This window comes from Phoxinus phoxinus (assembly GCF_949152265.1).
Source record: "Phoxinus phoxinus genome assembly, chromosome: 2".
NCBI lineage: Eukaryota > Metazoa > Chordata > Actinopteri > Cypriniformes > Leuciscidae > Phoxinus > Phoxinus phoxinus.
In genome coordinates, this window is record NC_136877.1 from 10024027 (window position 1) to 10039153 (window position 15127).

Sequence of the window (15127 nt, forward strand, 5' to 3'; positions counted from 1 at the left end):
TTTAATCAAATGTCAGAAAAAATAGTTTTGTGACATAAGGTGAAGTGAGAGCTGGGCAGGGCAGTTGGGGGCGGGGCGCTTTCGGTTCGAAATGAGAGTATCGCGGTTCGAACCGTAGGTGGTGTATCGCGTTTTTTTTGGTTCGGTTTGAATATTGTTACACCCCTAGCAACCGGAAACTTCTAACGACAGCTGCAGTGACCAATTGGCGATTGGCTCTTTTATTTAGAAGAAGAGACTTATGGAGCCTTCACGTGCTATGGTAATTATGGTAAGTACCAAAAGCCGACGTGGAAAATCCACATGAACACCCCCTCATGTGGTATTTTCCACTGGGCCGCTCGTAGAATATTTTGATGCACGAGTTGCTGAGATGAGATAACTTTTGACCCTTTAAAAATGGCGGAGAGCAACGCAAGAGTCGTGAATGGTAAAATTAGACTAGCTATGCTTCACATAAGGTGCAGCTAAAACAGAAATATTAGCTCTATTAACTCCATTGTCCATAAAAAAAATCTCAACTATTCATGATCTAGAAAATATACAGCATATTATTTACTGTTTGAGTTTTGATAAATCATCTTCTTCTTGCTGTAGCAGATGACTTAAGCTAAGCAATCAAAAATAGTTTTAGCCAAATAACAGGTCTGGATCTGTGAGTCCATCTTTTCCCTACATTACGACAACAAAAGCACTTGAACACAAACACACTGGTAAATACCAGTTCACAAGTGGAAAATATCATCTTTTCCATAGCACGTGAAGGCTCCATTATTCCTCCATGTTGTCTGCTGCACTTTCTCCCTTTCATAAGTAATATGAGTGCAGTGTCTTTCTATGTATAAAGTATTTCAAACGAACTGATTATTTAATTTTTTTCAAAAATGTACGTCTTTATTTTTTATTTTAGCATTTTGTGTTTTCATCTTATTTATTTGTATGCCTTTTTTTCAGGCCAGTATTGGAAAATTGTCCGTATGCGGTGTCCGGTTCATGACAGGATCTCTTGGCCCAAAAGAGTTGTTCTTTAAATATCAGGACATGCAGGAATCTGTTCGAATGGAAGTTACTGCGGGACATCCAGCAAAGATAATTTTACTGGAGAAGCCAGAGATGGTGTGTCACACGTTTGAAACACAATCAAATAAATTCGTGGGTCAGAATATTTATCTAATATAAAACTTGTCTCTTTAGCCTTTCCAGGTCATGAATGGCCATGGCTTGGACACACCATTGGTCATGCAGCTGTGTGATAAATGGGGAAATCCTTCAGCAGATCAGCGGGTTGTGATTGAGATGAATACTCTGTACTCAGAGTTAAAGGTACAGTTGAAGGAAGGGAGGCTGGTGGATTTGTGTTGACAAACATTTATTTTTGACTGTTCTTGGAAAGTACTTTTTTTCTGAACATACAGTATACAACAGAGGTGAGTAAACCCCTGTGCAATATCACTAAAATGCCAAAATATACAAAATTGTATCACCTCTGTTGACAAGTAGAGTATTTTCTCTAATTAACAATCAAAATACAAAAACTTTAGAAAGGATATGTTGAAAATACAGGCCCCAAAGTACAGACTCCATGCAAAAAAAAAAAAAATCATAAAACCTGTGAACTGACATACAATTCACTATGTCTGATCACTGAAACCTGTGATAACCTAATTGAATGAATGTGAAATTACCATCACTTTCTCACTTTTGGACCTTTAGTCTTGTCTATTTGCATTTCGGCATCATGGCTTCACACGAAAAAAACAACAACTAATAGAAACAAAAGTTTAAAGGACCTGATAATCTAAACTGTTTGTTTGTATCTTTACATAAGAGCTCATTCCCTACTGATCAACTTGGATGTAATGAAATTACTGTATTTAGGTGATACAATTTTTTAATCATTTTTATTTTTCTCTTTTAGATAAAGTCCTCAGTGACGTGTCAGCCTGTAGATTCAGAAGGAAAAGCTTGCTTCATATTAGAAAGTATAAGTGGTCCAAAGTAAGTACATATTTATCTCTATGAATTCTACTTTACAAATTTCTACAGCTTCTAACTTGTCGACATGATGATAACCTGAAAATCCAGTTCAACACAACATTTACTGAACACAAGCAATGTTTACTTTATTATTTATACAATAAATAAGAGTTTTAAATATACATCAGGCTTTTGAGTAATATTTGTTCATCTCTTAATCATTGTATTGCATTGGATTAAATGTTTTAAATATAAAAGAGTTTTGATCATAAATCTAAGCATTTAAATATATTACCAAGGCATTGTTGGGAGATATAGAATGGCAATATTTATGTGTATTTTATGTAAGTAGTCTGCTATACTAATCTCAATGCTATACTGATCTCACTGATTTTCATTACAAACTATAAGGATTTCATCTTATTTTTTGGCCATACAGTATAAATATCAGCATATGCACCAAATTGCATAGTTTTGTTCAGTTTGGGCCTCAGAATGAAATGTATTTATTTTTCCTATGAGAATGAGCTCCCTATTCTCCTATATCAGTGTTTCGACTTTTGGGTTGCGACCCACCGGTTGAGAAACATTATCCTATATTGTACTATATTGGAGCCATAAAAGCCTGATGTATCAAAACTCAACTAAAAAAAAAAACACATGCAAACTTTTTTTTTTAACAGTTTGTCTAAAGGCTCAATAAACTATTCCATTTTGTAATGTATTTATACATGCTATTTAAAATACAGCAAATGCTAAAAAATATATATACTGTTGTCCTTCTCTCTTTCACTGTCTCTTTCTCTCACTCTCTTTTTCTTTTATAGAGGGGAGCATAATTTGGAATTCAAGGGATGTTTTGGCAGGAAAGGTATTCCGGGGCCACTAATAAGAATAAACGTGATTCCTGATCCCAACAAACCTGTCAAACTCTGCATTGAATATGACAGCACTGCCACCTTATGTGCAGGAGACGTATTTCCAGGTGTGTGTGGATGCACAGTAAAGACTATATTGTAAAATTAGTAAAGAGTACTATGTGAATCACATTTTTCTACTGTCTGAAGTTTTTACAGTGGTTGTGATGCCTGAAGAGGGTGGGCCAGTGAGAAACATCTGCCCTGCAAACCTATCAATGCTGCTCTGGAAAGGCATAGCATCAGGGTCCTGTCCACCCGCTGCAGTGAGTGACTCTGTTTTGTCTTTATTTTGACACTATTTTTCATAACCATCCAAAGATTTTTTCAAAATTGGTCACACGTTGGCTGCTTGCGGTCATTTTTGACCAGGACATTAAGTTTTGTTGCTTGATAAAATGTTATTGAAGCATTAACCATAAAATTATGCACTTGGTAGTGCTGGGCAATATGACCAAAATCTCATATCACGATATGAGTCATCTCATATACCAAAAATGATATATATATATATATATATCACAATATAGTACCTTTTCTGTAATTTCAATCAATTAATAGTTTATATATATTAACCACATGGAAAAGGCTATTTCTTTTCTACATTTTAAAGTGTATACTATAGGTCTGAACCATTTATATTGAGCAAACCATTTTTATTAAAGGTTATAAAGATGCTACATTATATTCAGTCAAATATACAAACTATATTAAATATACTAACATTGAATAACTGTTTACATGCCTGACAGGATAAAGCCACTGGCATTTTTGATCAGGCATTATAGTAAGGGTGCAGTGAAATTTTGGCTTCCCAATAAACTACAACAGTTAAACCTGTAAGCTGTGTGGACTGGGTTGACAATATTGATTTCTTAATTTTAATTGATACTGATATGGATTCTTAAATTAGTTAACTTTACTAAACATTGTTAGCACGCCTGCCATCCAATAATCGCAAATATGCTTTGTTGTTATTAATATGAAGTCTTTCAAATTTTGTTGGTTTTATCAACGAATTCAAACAGACTAAATTGTAATAGCATGCCTAGAAGGAGAATGCATAATAAGAAATGAGATTTTGAAAGTTTGAGTAAATCGGAGTGTTTTATGTTTTAACTTAGGCCTCTGCTCTGAAGTGTAGTAAACGCAAGGACACTGAAAAGGATGAGTGCTTCTGCTTCAGGTAATGTATACAACTGAGCACATTACATCTCATTAAAAGCCTGAAATAAGAATCTTCCAAGTATTATATATCTTAGATGGATAGATAGATAGAAAATTGTAATGTACATAATTATTTTTTGTCATTGATCCATGTGTTTTTATTTCCATCTTTTTCAGGGATAAGCAGATTCCAGAACTTGCAGGAAAGTATGTCGTCCAATTTGTTTTGGCTTTGGACAAAACCAAACATCTGTGGAGCAAACAGGTGGGAACATACCATTTATTTCATCCAGTTTGTTGTAAACGCTACTTTACTGTTTCTTGCTGTAGGATAATCACTTATGTTTCTATCTTAGATTGAACTAAACGTTGTTCCCAATAAAGCAATGAAATTAGCCCCTGAGACTCCACCTTCAACTCCTGTTGTCTCCAATAGTAACATTCGGGCCAATCGCACACTAGTGGACAGCTTGAATCTAAAGATCATGGTGAGTTTCAGTCTCTTCTAGAGCTAGTGTTTGCATGTGTTAACAGATGATGTTGAACTTGAACCTCATGTGATGCCTATTGGCTGTAGGAAACCAAAGCCCCTTGTTCCTTATTGCTTTCAAATCAAATCTGAAAATAGTGACATCTTAAAGGATAATTCCGGTATTTAACACCTTGAGTCTATATTGTAGTTTGTTTTGGATGAACAAGAGTGGTGGACAAAATTTTTTTGACAATGGTTCCTCTCTCGAGTTTTTGACTATAATAGAATTGGCCATGGACCCATTTAACATTGGAGTCAATGGTCATGTCCGAAAATGTCATTAAAACAGCCAATAATGTTCGTTTACAAAACTGTTAAACTCACCGAGTGGTTAGTGGTGTTCGTTGATGATTATAAACAATATATCGTCGCAATATATGATTCCAATCCGTTTATATTGCTATAGTGGAACTATTTTTTCAGACACTTCAACCGTGTAACTTACGCTCAATATTTGAATCTGAAGCGTTAGCACACTGCCGACCACTTGATGGCGATAACCGATGTTTATGTCTCGCGGGACACTCACGGTCACAGTCGAGTTCAACTTCGTATTACAAGTAACAATTAATGAAGGTTTTGTTCGCTTACTTTCCCAGAGCACAGTTGCTCTGCTCGCTAGCCTTATGAGAAACGGAAGCGAGCAAAAAGACTACATCGACCAAATGTAAACAGCCCCCTTTCCGTTACCGGTAGCGCATTTATATTAACACTCAGTCCTTCAACAGAATTCAATGGGATTTTACAAAATGACGAATAAAACACGACAGAAACTGTATTTCGCAACACTTTTTGTTTCTGGAACATCAACTAACAACACTAATCACTCGGTGAGTTGCACAGTTTTGAAAACTAATGTTAAAGGTTGTTTTAATGACATTTTCGGACATGACCATTGACTCAAATGTTAAATGGGTCCATGGCCAATTCTTTTATAGTCAAAAACTCACGAGAGGAACCATTGTCAAAAAAAATTTGTCCACCACTCTTGTTCATCCAAAACAAACTACAATATAGACTCAAGGTGTTAAATACCGGAATTATCCTTTAATGTGTTATGATTTTTTTGGGGGTCATTTATACTTTATTACTCCTTTAATTTGAGCATTCATGCAATGCATTTCTGTAATGCATTTTTCTGGCATTTCTGTATTCTCAAATAATAACAATTAGATCCAAATAAATTAGGGATGTCCCGAGCTGATCTCAAGGATCAGTGGCAGGGCCGATTAAGTGTTTTTTTCTTTCTTTCTGTAATTAATCGATTGCTTACAAAATTGATGCAAACGATTGATTGCACCTAACATTAAAGCTTTAATGTATTTTATATAGTAATACTTTTCACGTTTAACCTTCTAAATAATGTAGAAACAGCATAAAGATGGTATAGTTTAAATATTTGGATAATGGCATCTTTTTAATAAGCACTATGAATATTATCACAAATCCAGTGCTGATACTGATTTCTCTATTAAATGGATTTGTAGCCATTAATTATAGCCATTCAACTCTCCAGTATAATTGACAGCTATCAATTTTAACCTTTAATTGGCTTTAAAAAGTATAACATTTTAATAAATGACCCATTTAGCTGCGCCTTTTTTGCTCAGGGCTCAACTGTAAGTGAAAATTTTACCTGCCCTGCTAAAATATTAATGACACAGACAGAAGCAGGTTTTTTAGGCTGCTGTGTCTTTAAGACCTGAAGCACAAGACGCGGATCTGACACGCATCCCATTTAGGGCTGCGCAATATTAGAAATAACTGACATTACGATGTATATTTTTTTCTGCAATAAATATTAGGGGCTTTCGCACTGGGTAGTTCTAGGAACTAACCACCAGGGTGGTTCCCCGAGAACTAATGGTTCCCCTAGGAACGTTTTCCTGGTTGCATTTGCACCTCCAGTAGGAACTCTGAAGTGACGTAAGCCGCGCTTGTTGTTGTGACTTTTATTTTGACGGCGCTGAGAACGCCAGAGGCTCACACAGTTCTAGCATTCTCCGTGCTCATTACTTTACGATCTGTCTAAAACGTTATTAGATAGAACTGTTATACATAGAAAGTAGACAGTATATGAAAAGGTATTAGCGTATGCTGTGTGGTTGATGTCCAGCGTTGCTAGCTGAGCAGAAATACATAATCATGTTTCGCTTGATCCCTTCAAAGTTGCGTTGGATTTTCTCCTCAGCATAACGGTTAAAAGACCCATCTATCACTATTTTCCATGTTCGTAGAGTTAGTTTCTGGAGTAAATAATAAATATATAGGCTATAATCTGTGTTCACACGGCTTTTTAAAAATGATGTTTCGGCCAATCAGTGTACGCTTACATCGGTAGATGTAGTTTCTATAGTGCTGGGTTAGACCCTACTCTGAAGTAGGAGCTTAATTAGGTCCTCCAAAAGGAGTTCCTAGAACTAAAACGTTCCTAGTTCCTGTGGTGCGAACACGGCAAAATCCGGGTACTTCCGCCAATAGTTCTAGGAAACTATGAAAATGTTTCCCCGGTGAGAAAACCCCTATTGCCATATGACCACAATTTCACCAGATGATTTGAATAGCTGTTTGTAAAGAATCAATAATTCTAGGATGATTGGGGAAATTTTGTAGCGGAGTGCATCTGTATAGAAAATAATTACAAGCATAGATGATAATAATAAACTGAGCAATTCCAAGAGGGTCCTTGCACCATCGCTGCTCGGGCCCTAATAAATACAATAGAACAAAATATACAAATGTGGTAAATCTAACAGTATTCAGGTACAGAAATTGAATAATCCAATGTAAACTACATAGCATAGTCTTCAGTGTATAAGTGAAATATAATTAATTAATTTATCTTTGTTAACGCTACACAAGTAAGTTTCTCTTTTGTTGTTTGATTAAGATTGGTGACACAAACAGCTGCGGGTATATTAGTCTGCTGTCACTTTTAAGACGAATGCATGGATCCAATATAATAATACTCATCCGTTTTCTTTCTCAGTGTTTACAACACATAACCGAGATGGGACTTTTGATTTAATTTTGCATGCACATGTCTGTTCAAGCTCAAAATTAAGGTAAAGAGAACGGAATTCGGTGTTCACGTGCTGTGCGCGCACACAAACAGCTTGCGAGTTCCAGTCTTCTTGCACTTGATGGTAAACTGACAGGACTTAAAAACGCATGCAAATGATAAACTCTATGATGATTAAACTTTGCAATTAATCTGCAAATCACATGCGTTCCGAACCGGGGGGCTGCTGGTCCGTATGGATCAACTACGTATACATTTAACACTTTTCAACTCATTTAACTACAATGTTTCACTTAATTGATCTGCTACCAGCTCTCAATGAGCCACGGCGGCAGATTACGCAATAGAGAGAATAAACGGACACTTTTCAAAGTCTGTGATTGTAGCTCCTCTTAGCGGTTAAAGGCAGCAAATACACACCCGCAATTTTACCGCCGCGGGAACGGATTGCCTCAGATAATTTGCGTTTGAATAGCACGCGCTCTCCGTGGGCGTGGTGGTCACATTAGCACTTAAAGGCTATGTTGCAGGTTAGAGTACCCAGTGAGCCAATGTATAGAAAAATAATGTAGGAACTATATTTAAATATGAACATATACTTATAAAACGCTATTTAGGCTTCTGGAGTCGTTTTTGTGAGAAAATTTTACTTCCGCGTTTGAAAACCGCCAAACCGGAAGTGACGTAACATGAGGCAGAGCGGTCAAAGTAAACAATAGGAAAGCAATGGATCGCAATGACAGATCGGACGCTGAGGAAATTCTAGCCTAAATGTTTACTCGTATGATGGACCTCAGCCATATAATTATGTGCCTAATATGAAGCCAAGAGAGTAGACAGGCCAGGATTAGACTGAACAATGGTCAGAGGAGACACATTGAGCTGTGGTGTGAGGAGAACAGGGCAGGGGTCTCGATGAGAGAACAGTGTTACTAGCTTAGATTTATTCACGTTAGCCGACGATATGTATAACACTATGCTCAGATCACAATATTGTACAGATTATTATCATGTATCAGGCAAAAGTAAAGCTATTATTTAGACCCTTACCTGCATGTGTTGTGTATGTCAGCCATTAGGAGACAGTTTCCAGAGGAAGAAGGACTTTATAAAGGCTTTGAATGGCCCCATTTGGTGACAATGAATACAAAAATAATCACAATCACAACTGTCTTACTGTATAAAAACTTTATATGTAGAAACAGCCAACACATACATTAAAATTCGGAGTACAGATTGGAAATGAACTTAATATATTATATTTAGGCTATAATAAGTGTCGGCTGCAGACTAATAACAAACACATAAATGCATTAGGCTACATTACAAGTTTATGTAGGATATGTTAATTAAATTAAGACAAGGCACATTAAGACAGGTAGGCTACATGTAGCCTATGCATTTTGTAAAACAGAAGTACAATAAGTGATCTCTGACTCTGACGGATCCGTGACCGTCATGTTTCCCGCCCGCGGCCGAAACACAATCTGACGGCGGACCGGGCGACCCGATGAAGGAGCCGGGACAGTGTGCACATATCGCCGTCATCATATAACTCCATGTCGCCGAGATTAAATAAACACAAGATTTTGACGCGTATCCGAGAGTGGAGTGTGAGCGCGCACTGCATGGCACGGGCGCGAACACTAATCAACAGTGAAACAATTTAAAATACTCTATCATTTCTGGTCATACAGAAAATAATAATACATTATTCGCAACTACTTTTATTTGTGTAAACTCGGAATAACAAGAAAGCGTTGTGCTTTTGTCAAATAAAATAAAACAATCAGGCGCGCTTTCATGATCTCCGTGAACTGGAGCGCGAGAACTGAAACTAAATATGTAGGCTAAAGCTTGAAATGTCCACTTCAAAACGAACAAATTCGAATCGAAAGCTAATACATTCTGATTATGTAATCCGTATGAAAGGTGCATTTCTCTCTAAAAGCGCACCCGCTTAACAGCGGAGATGGAGATATGTTTTTAACCGACACTGATTTAGAAAACAATAGTTTATTAATGAACAATTAAAATGCCTCGTTATTTTTTCAGACACATTTATTATTAAATCACCTATAAATCACCTTTCTGTAGGCTGTGGTTCCAGAGACATATGGCTCTTCTCATTCAGTACTGCGGGAATAATATCATTTCCAGGTTCTAATTTTGTCTCAGAAAAATAAATCAACAACAACAAAATCTATATTAATTTGTGAATATTTTAAATGTTTAATTAAGGGGCAACAAGTAGCCTAATAAACAAAAATTCGTCAATATTAATTTTTTTGCGCAGCATTTGGTGTAGCCTAGCCTACAGTTCAAATTAAAATTTTGCCTTTTAAAAATACAACAACCGTTTTTGTTTTGTAGGCCTAATTACGGGTTAAAAATATTTTTGTTCTCTCTGTTTTTTAGTCAACTTTATAGATTTAAACCATATTATTCCTTCTTGAGTCTTTTTAACAAGAATTTAGATTAATGTATGAATTGAATAGTGATTGTGTGACCTATGATGAGGGAACAACCAGTGATACCCTTGGTAGTACCATCAAATGATAGCCTATAGCGATGTCATCAGGATACACATACAGCGGTAGGCAGTGGCCCACCTTACCGGGTGACCACGTCGTGGTTCACCAGAATTTATAGTTTACCCACCTCTTTTTTTACCACTACACCTCTGACCACGACGATGATTAATTGAAATACAATAACCACCGAAAACACACTGAATCACGACCGCTCCAACTGAATACCAACCTACTCTGCACTGAGCGAACGCACAACGCAGAGCCCGGCGGCAAACGACTGCCTCATGTGACGTAATATGACGCGATGGTGAAAAAAAACGGTTTTTCAATACGGTCAAGGAAACGGTCACGTTTTCTACTAAATTTGTGCCCTTATGTCTTGCAAAACGATTTTAAATCCTGCATTTACTTTTCATATGGTATTTTCATACAAGGTTATATATTAATTTTGAAAAAAAAAAAACCTGCAAGATGGCCTTTAATGAGCTATAATGAGATGAAATGAGAACGACTGACATCTCTCTCTTTTCATACAGATTACATAAACTGAGAATATTAGTTTTTTATATAAATTACTTAATTTAAAAGAAGAGAATTCAAGTATTCGCTGAGTTCATTTTTGGACGCGTTTCAGAATGGACTTCACTGACAGAGAGAAGGCAGAACTCGCATCATATTTATTTTTCTTTATTTGCCAAAAAGCACAACACTTTGTTTTTATTGTGAGTATACACAAAAAAAATACACTTAACAGGATCGAATGATGTATAACACTTACCGGTATATGTAAGATCAAAATCAACAGAGTATTTTGAGTCTTTTGCACTGATAAGAAAAAAAAACGAGCTGGTTTCGCCAGCGGACCCCAGGGGTTTTAAGTCTGTGGTTACAAGGATACTCGACAAAGCGGGAATTTTGACATAATTTAGTATGTTTTTGTTTTGTTTTTGAGAGCTCAATATGGCGCTGCCGTGCTATCTGATGCATTCTGTGCTTACCTTTCGGGGGTTTGTTCACAGTGAGCTACTTCACAGACAACTTTTGTGTTTTCTTCTTACTTTGCAGGACCAATATGATAACGCTGCTGGTGAAGGTATAGATGGAAAAGTGGTGGTTACAATTAAAGGCACTGGAAAAATGGTGGTTCCTTTGTTTGAGAATGGAGGAAAAAGTTTGTCATGCAGCCTTACTAACGGGGAGACTGTCATTACTGTGAGTGTTTACTGTTTAGTGTATATACTGTATTGAATTAGCTTTTTAATTTTATAAAAATTTTGTTTTTTCAGTTCATTTCCAGGGCAAAATTTCAAATGTTACTTTGTTCTATGTTTTGTAAGCACATTTTATTTATCCAAAATGTATTTTATTTTTTATTTGATCTCAGCTTTATTTTAATGAACTAAAATACTTAAAAGTTTTAGTTTTCGTTAATCTTGTATCAATGGTGATAAATTCAACTTGATTTAAAATATATATATATATATACATTTTTGTTCAAAACATTTCGAAATACCGAATGTATTATTTGTGATTTTATTGTAACATTTTATTTTATTTGCATTTTATAGCTCACATCTCAAAAGTGGTAGACCCTTTTAAATAATGTTTGCGCATACACACACATTTACACTGATCAGATTTCTCCTTTTTCCTAAAACTGGTTATTAAAGCAGCCTAAAGATGATTATGGACATGAACTCTGATTTAAAAGAAAAAACCTATCCTGTTCACTTGTCATTGTTGGTAAATGGGTGTTATTGTTTGCCCTGTAGGATTTGGTTCTTTTGGAGAACAGTCCTGGTGTGGATGGAGCTGAGTACATTCTCCATTTCCATCCTGAGTTTCAGCAGACTAGCGTTACCATCACTCCATACAGCCTGCCTTTCAGATTCTGCAATGGTTAGTCAGACAAAGAGCCCAATATTTGTTACATAACTAATGAGTATAACAGTTAAGAGTTAGACTTTATAATTGAAATATTGCTGTAACCGATCAAATTCAGTTCATTTCATAATAAAATCAATATTAAATACCGTACATTTAAAAAGATTAACTAAATCCATAATTAAAAGAAGTGTGACAGGTTTCTTACGACAAGTAACATTATTGTTTAATATGTAGCGGTGTAGAACTATTATTAATATTATTGCACTGCTTTATATGTAGAATTGGATATAAAAGAAAGTATCTAATTTTATTTGCATATATTCAATATATTCGCTTCCACTATATATATATACACACACTATATAGCAGGGGTGTCCAAACCTGCTCCTGGAGGGCCACTGTCCTGCAGAGTTTAGCGCCAACACCAATTAAACACCTGAACCCGATGATCAAGCTCTTACTGGGCATACTAGAAACTTCCAGGCAATGTGTAGAGGCAAGCTGGAGCCAAACTCTGCAGGACAGTGGCCCTCCAGGAGCAGGTTTGGACACCCCAGCTTTATTGCAAATCTCAACGTCTTGATTGTTTATTGAACTGTATAATTGGCAGTAATCTGCTAAGTGTACAAATAAATTGGACTTGACTTGAATTTCATACCAATGAGATTTTACTGTGTGGTGCTACCCATTGTGATGTGAAGTCTTGTTGGAGTGATTTGATTTACAAGTTGAGCACATATAAATACCACCATAAAGTCACAATTTTGGGAAACTACAACTGTTAAATTCTTACTACAAATTATATTTTAATCTATTCCAGATGCAGAATATCAGGAAGTCATTGTGAATCTCAGTAAGAAGAAAGATCTCCTTTCCAAAGCGGTTTTGATGTACCGGGACATCTTTGAGACCAATGAACAACTGAAATCTGAACTTGAGTGTAGGCACTTCATTCATTCATTTATGCTGTTATGCATTTATTTTGTTCATTCATTTAAGCATTTATGCTTTTATCTGATTAATTCATTCATTTATGTTTATATTAGGGCTGTCCGTTAAACGGGTTATTAACGGCGTTAACGCAAACCCATTTTAACGGCGTCAATTTTTTTATCGCGAGATTAACGCCTAGCAAACTTTGTAGTTTTTTTCACATGCTTTTGCAACAACTAGTAACGTTATTAAAACTACAACACCACACCGGATCTAGCGAGACCAGAAACAAAACAACAGGCACGCCGCACACACCTGTTTGGGCTTGCGAACCGGCCAAAGAGTGGACGATAAGCGCAGCGCCGAGCCGCGTCTAGGACAACTGAGCGCGTCTAGTATATCGGACGCGCACTTTCTCAGTTTATGGCCAGCAATAAAAACGCTGAATGGCGCCGCCGGTGTGTGTACACTCATAGAGAATAATGTGTTCGAATTTTAAATACGAGGCGCGACGCGGCGCTTCTCGTCTGAACGTTACGTTTTGAGTGGATGAATGATGAGCGTGAGACGCCGAAATGGATGCCAATAAGATTCTAAATGGAAAGTTTACTTTTAAAAAGTTGCCAAATGGTTCAATTGACAAGACCAAAGTGATCTGTGTGTTTTGTCGTTGTGAACTGAGCTATCATCGCAGCACGTCCAGTCTGAACTTGATGGCCAAGCACACACACCGCTGATGCGTTTCTATAACGTTACCTCGTCAGTATTTCTTTCACCCTTTTATTGATGGACAGTGTTACATTGTGTGAGAGATTATTTGCTCCAAGTGAGAATGTTAGCGTGAAATTGAACACAGTATATGCCAATGTTGTTTTCAATAAAAAAAAAACATTTGCACAAAGCAAGCCGATCCACTTTTCCATGTTGATAAGAGCATTAAAATGAGAAAAAATAATGGGACAAAAAGAAATCAAGAGACATTTAGAATAGATAAAAATGTGCGATTAATCGCGAGTTAACTATGACATTAATGCGATTAATCGCGATTAAATATTTTAATCGTTTGACAGCCCTAGTTTATATATATATATATATATATATATATAATGTGTGTGTGTTTTTTATGTATTAATGCATTTATTTATTCATTTATGCATTAATTAATTTTATTCATTCATTATTTTAGGATCAAGATCATGTGACACTTTCTTTCTTCTTTTTTTTTCTCTACAGGTCAGGTACGAGATGCATCCCGCAAACTAAATGAGCTTAAACCAGAGCTTGTGAAAAGTGGCTTAGACATCTCAGAACTAACCACTGTGAGTCTGAACATGCACACACATGAACACTAACATAAATACTGTTTCATTGTTGTTTGGTCTGTGTAGAAGCATGCATTTTATTCCAATCATCATAGATGCTTGTTTGTCTTTTTGTTTACGTATCTGTCTAGGTATCAGCAATAAAGAATGTAATAAATGACAAGAAAGCAATTTTGATCAGGATGGAGAATCAACCTAGACGGAAATGTAGCATTCCTGACCTTTTCAAAGGCAGTCCGCAAGTTCTGGGAAAGGTGTGTGTTTGATTTTTGTATCATGTGATGCCATGCTTATTGAAACATCAACACTGGCCTGTTAACATGTGTTATGCATAATTATAACATAATGTTTTTAATTACGACATAACTGACATAAAAAGTTGAAATAAGACATAAGTCAAAATTATGACAAAACGTCAAACTATATGTGGTGGAAATTAGCTTCCATACTTGTGTGTAGCAAAGACACATTTTTCTCAAGCACTTTATTCCGTTGTCCGTTCTCTTGGTTACTGGTGATTATTCTCTATTTATTTATACACCTCTCCCTGATATGAGTTTTTTTTTAAATCTTATTTACACTTTAAATAAAATGCTACCATTTTCTTTTTTAATTAAATTTTTTTTAAATGGTTTTCAGTATCAAAACTGTGGTACAGGTGTCTCATGGCGGCATATACACTCGTCCATCAACTGGTAGTTCAAGGATTGAGTGAAGGGTAGTAGCAAAAAAAAGAGTCAAGAAAATAGACATTCAACATACATTTTCAAGAAAATTCCAAAGAGGGGACCAAATACACAAGTTAGTTTTTCTAAAGGCAGGAAAAAAGCAATTTG

The 15127-nt window shown here is 36.1% G+C and overlaps 1 protein-coding gene across 2 annotated transcripts in view; it reads left to right on the forward strand.

The window, feature by feature from the left end:
- Positions 1–15127, forward strand: part of smchd1 (structural maintenance of chromosomes flexible hinge domain containing 1) — a 60430-nt gene that overhangs the window by 34520 nt on the left and 10783 nt on the right. For both annotated transcript variants that reach the window (XM_079590976.1, XM_079590975.1), the window contains 13 exons: positions 955–1116; positions 1195–1323; positions 1919–1998; positions 2805–2962; positions 3045–3160; positions 4019–4080; positions 4239–4326; positions 4418–4549; positions 11215–11361; positions 11922–12048; positions 12857–12976; positions 14203–14288; positions 14423–14545. In XM_079590976.1, the coding sequence (XP_079447102.1) occupies positions 955–1116; positions 1195–1323; positions 1919–1998; positions 2805–2962; positions 3045–3160; positions 4019–4080; positions 4239–4326; positions 4418–4549; positions 11215–11361; positions 11922–12048; positions 12857–12976; positions 14203–14288; positions 14423–14545 (1530 nt within the window). The remainder of the gene's footprint in view (positions 1–954; positions 1117–1194; positions 1324–1918; positions 1999–2804; positions 2963–3044; positions 3161–4018; positions 4081–4238; positions 4327–4417; positions 4550–11214; positions 11362–11921; positions 12049–12856; positions 12977–14202; positions 14289–14422; positions 14546–15127) is intronic.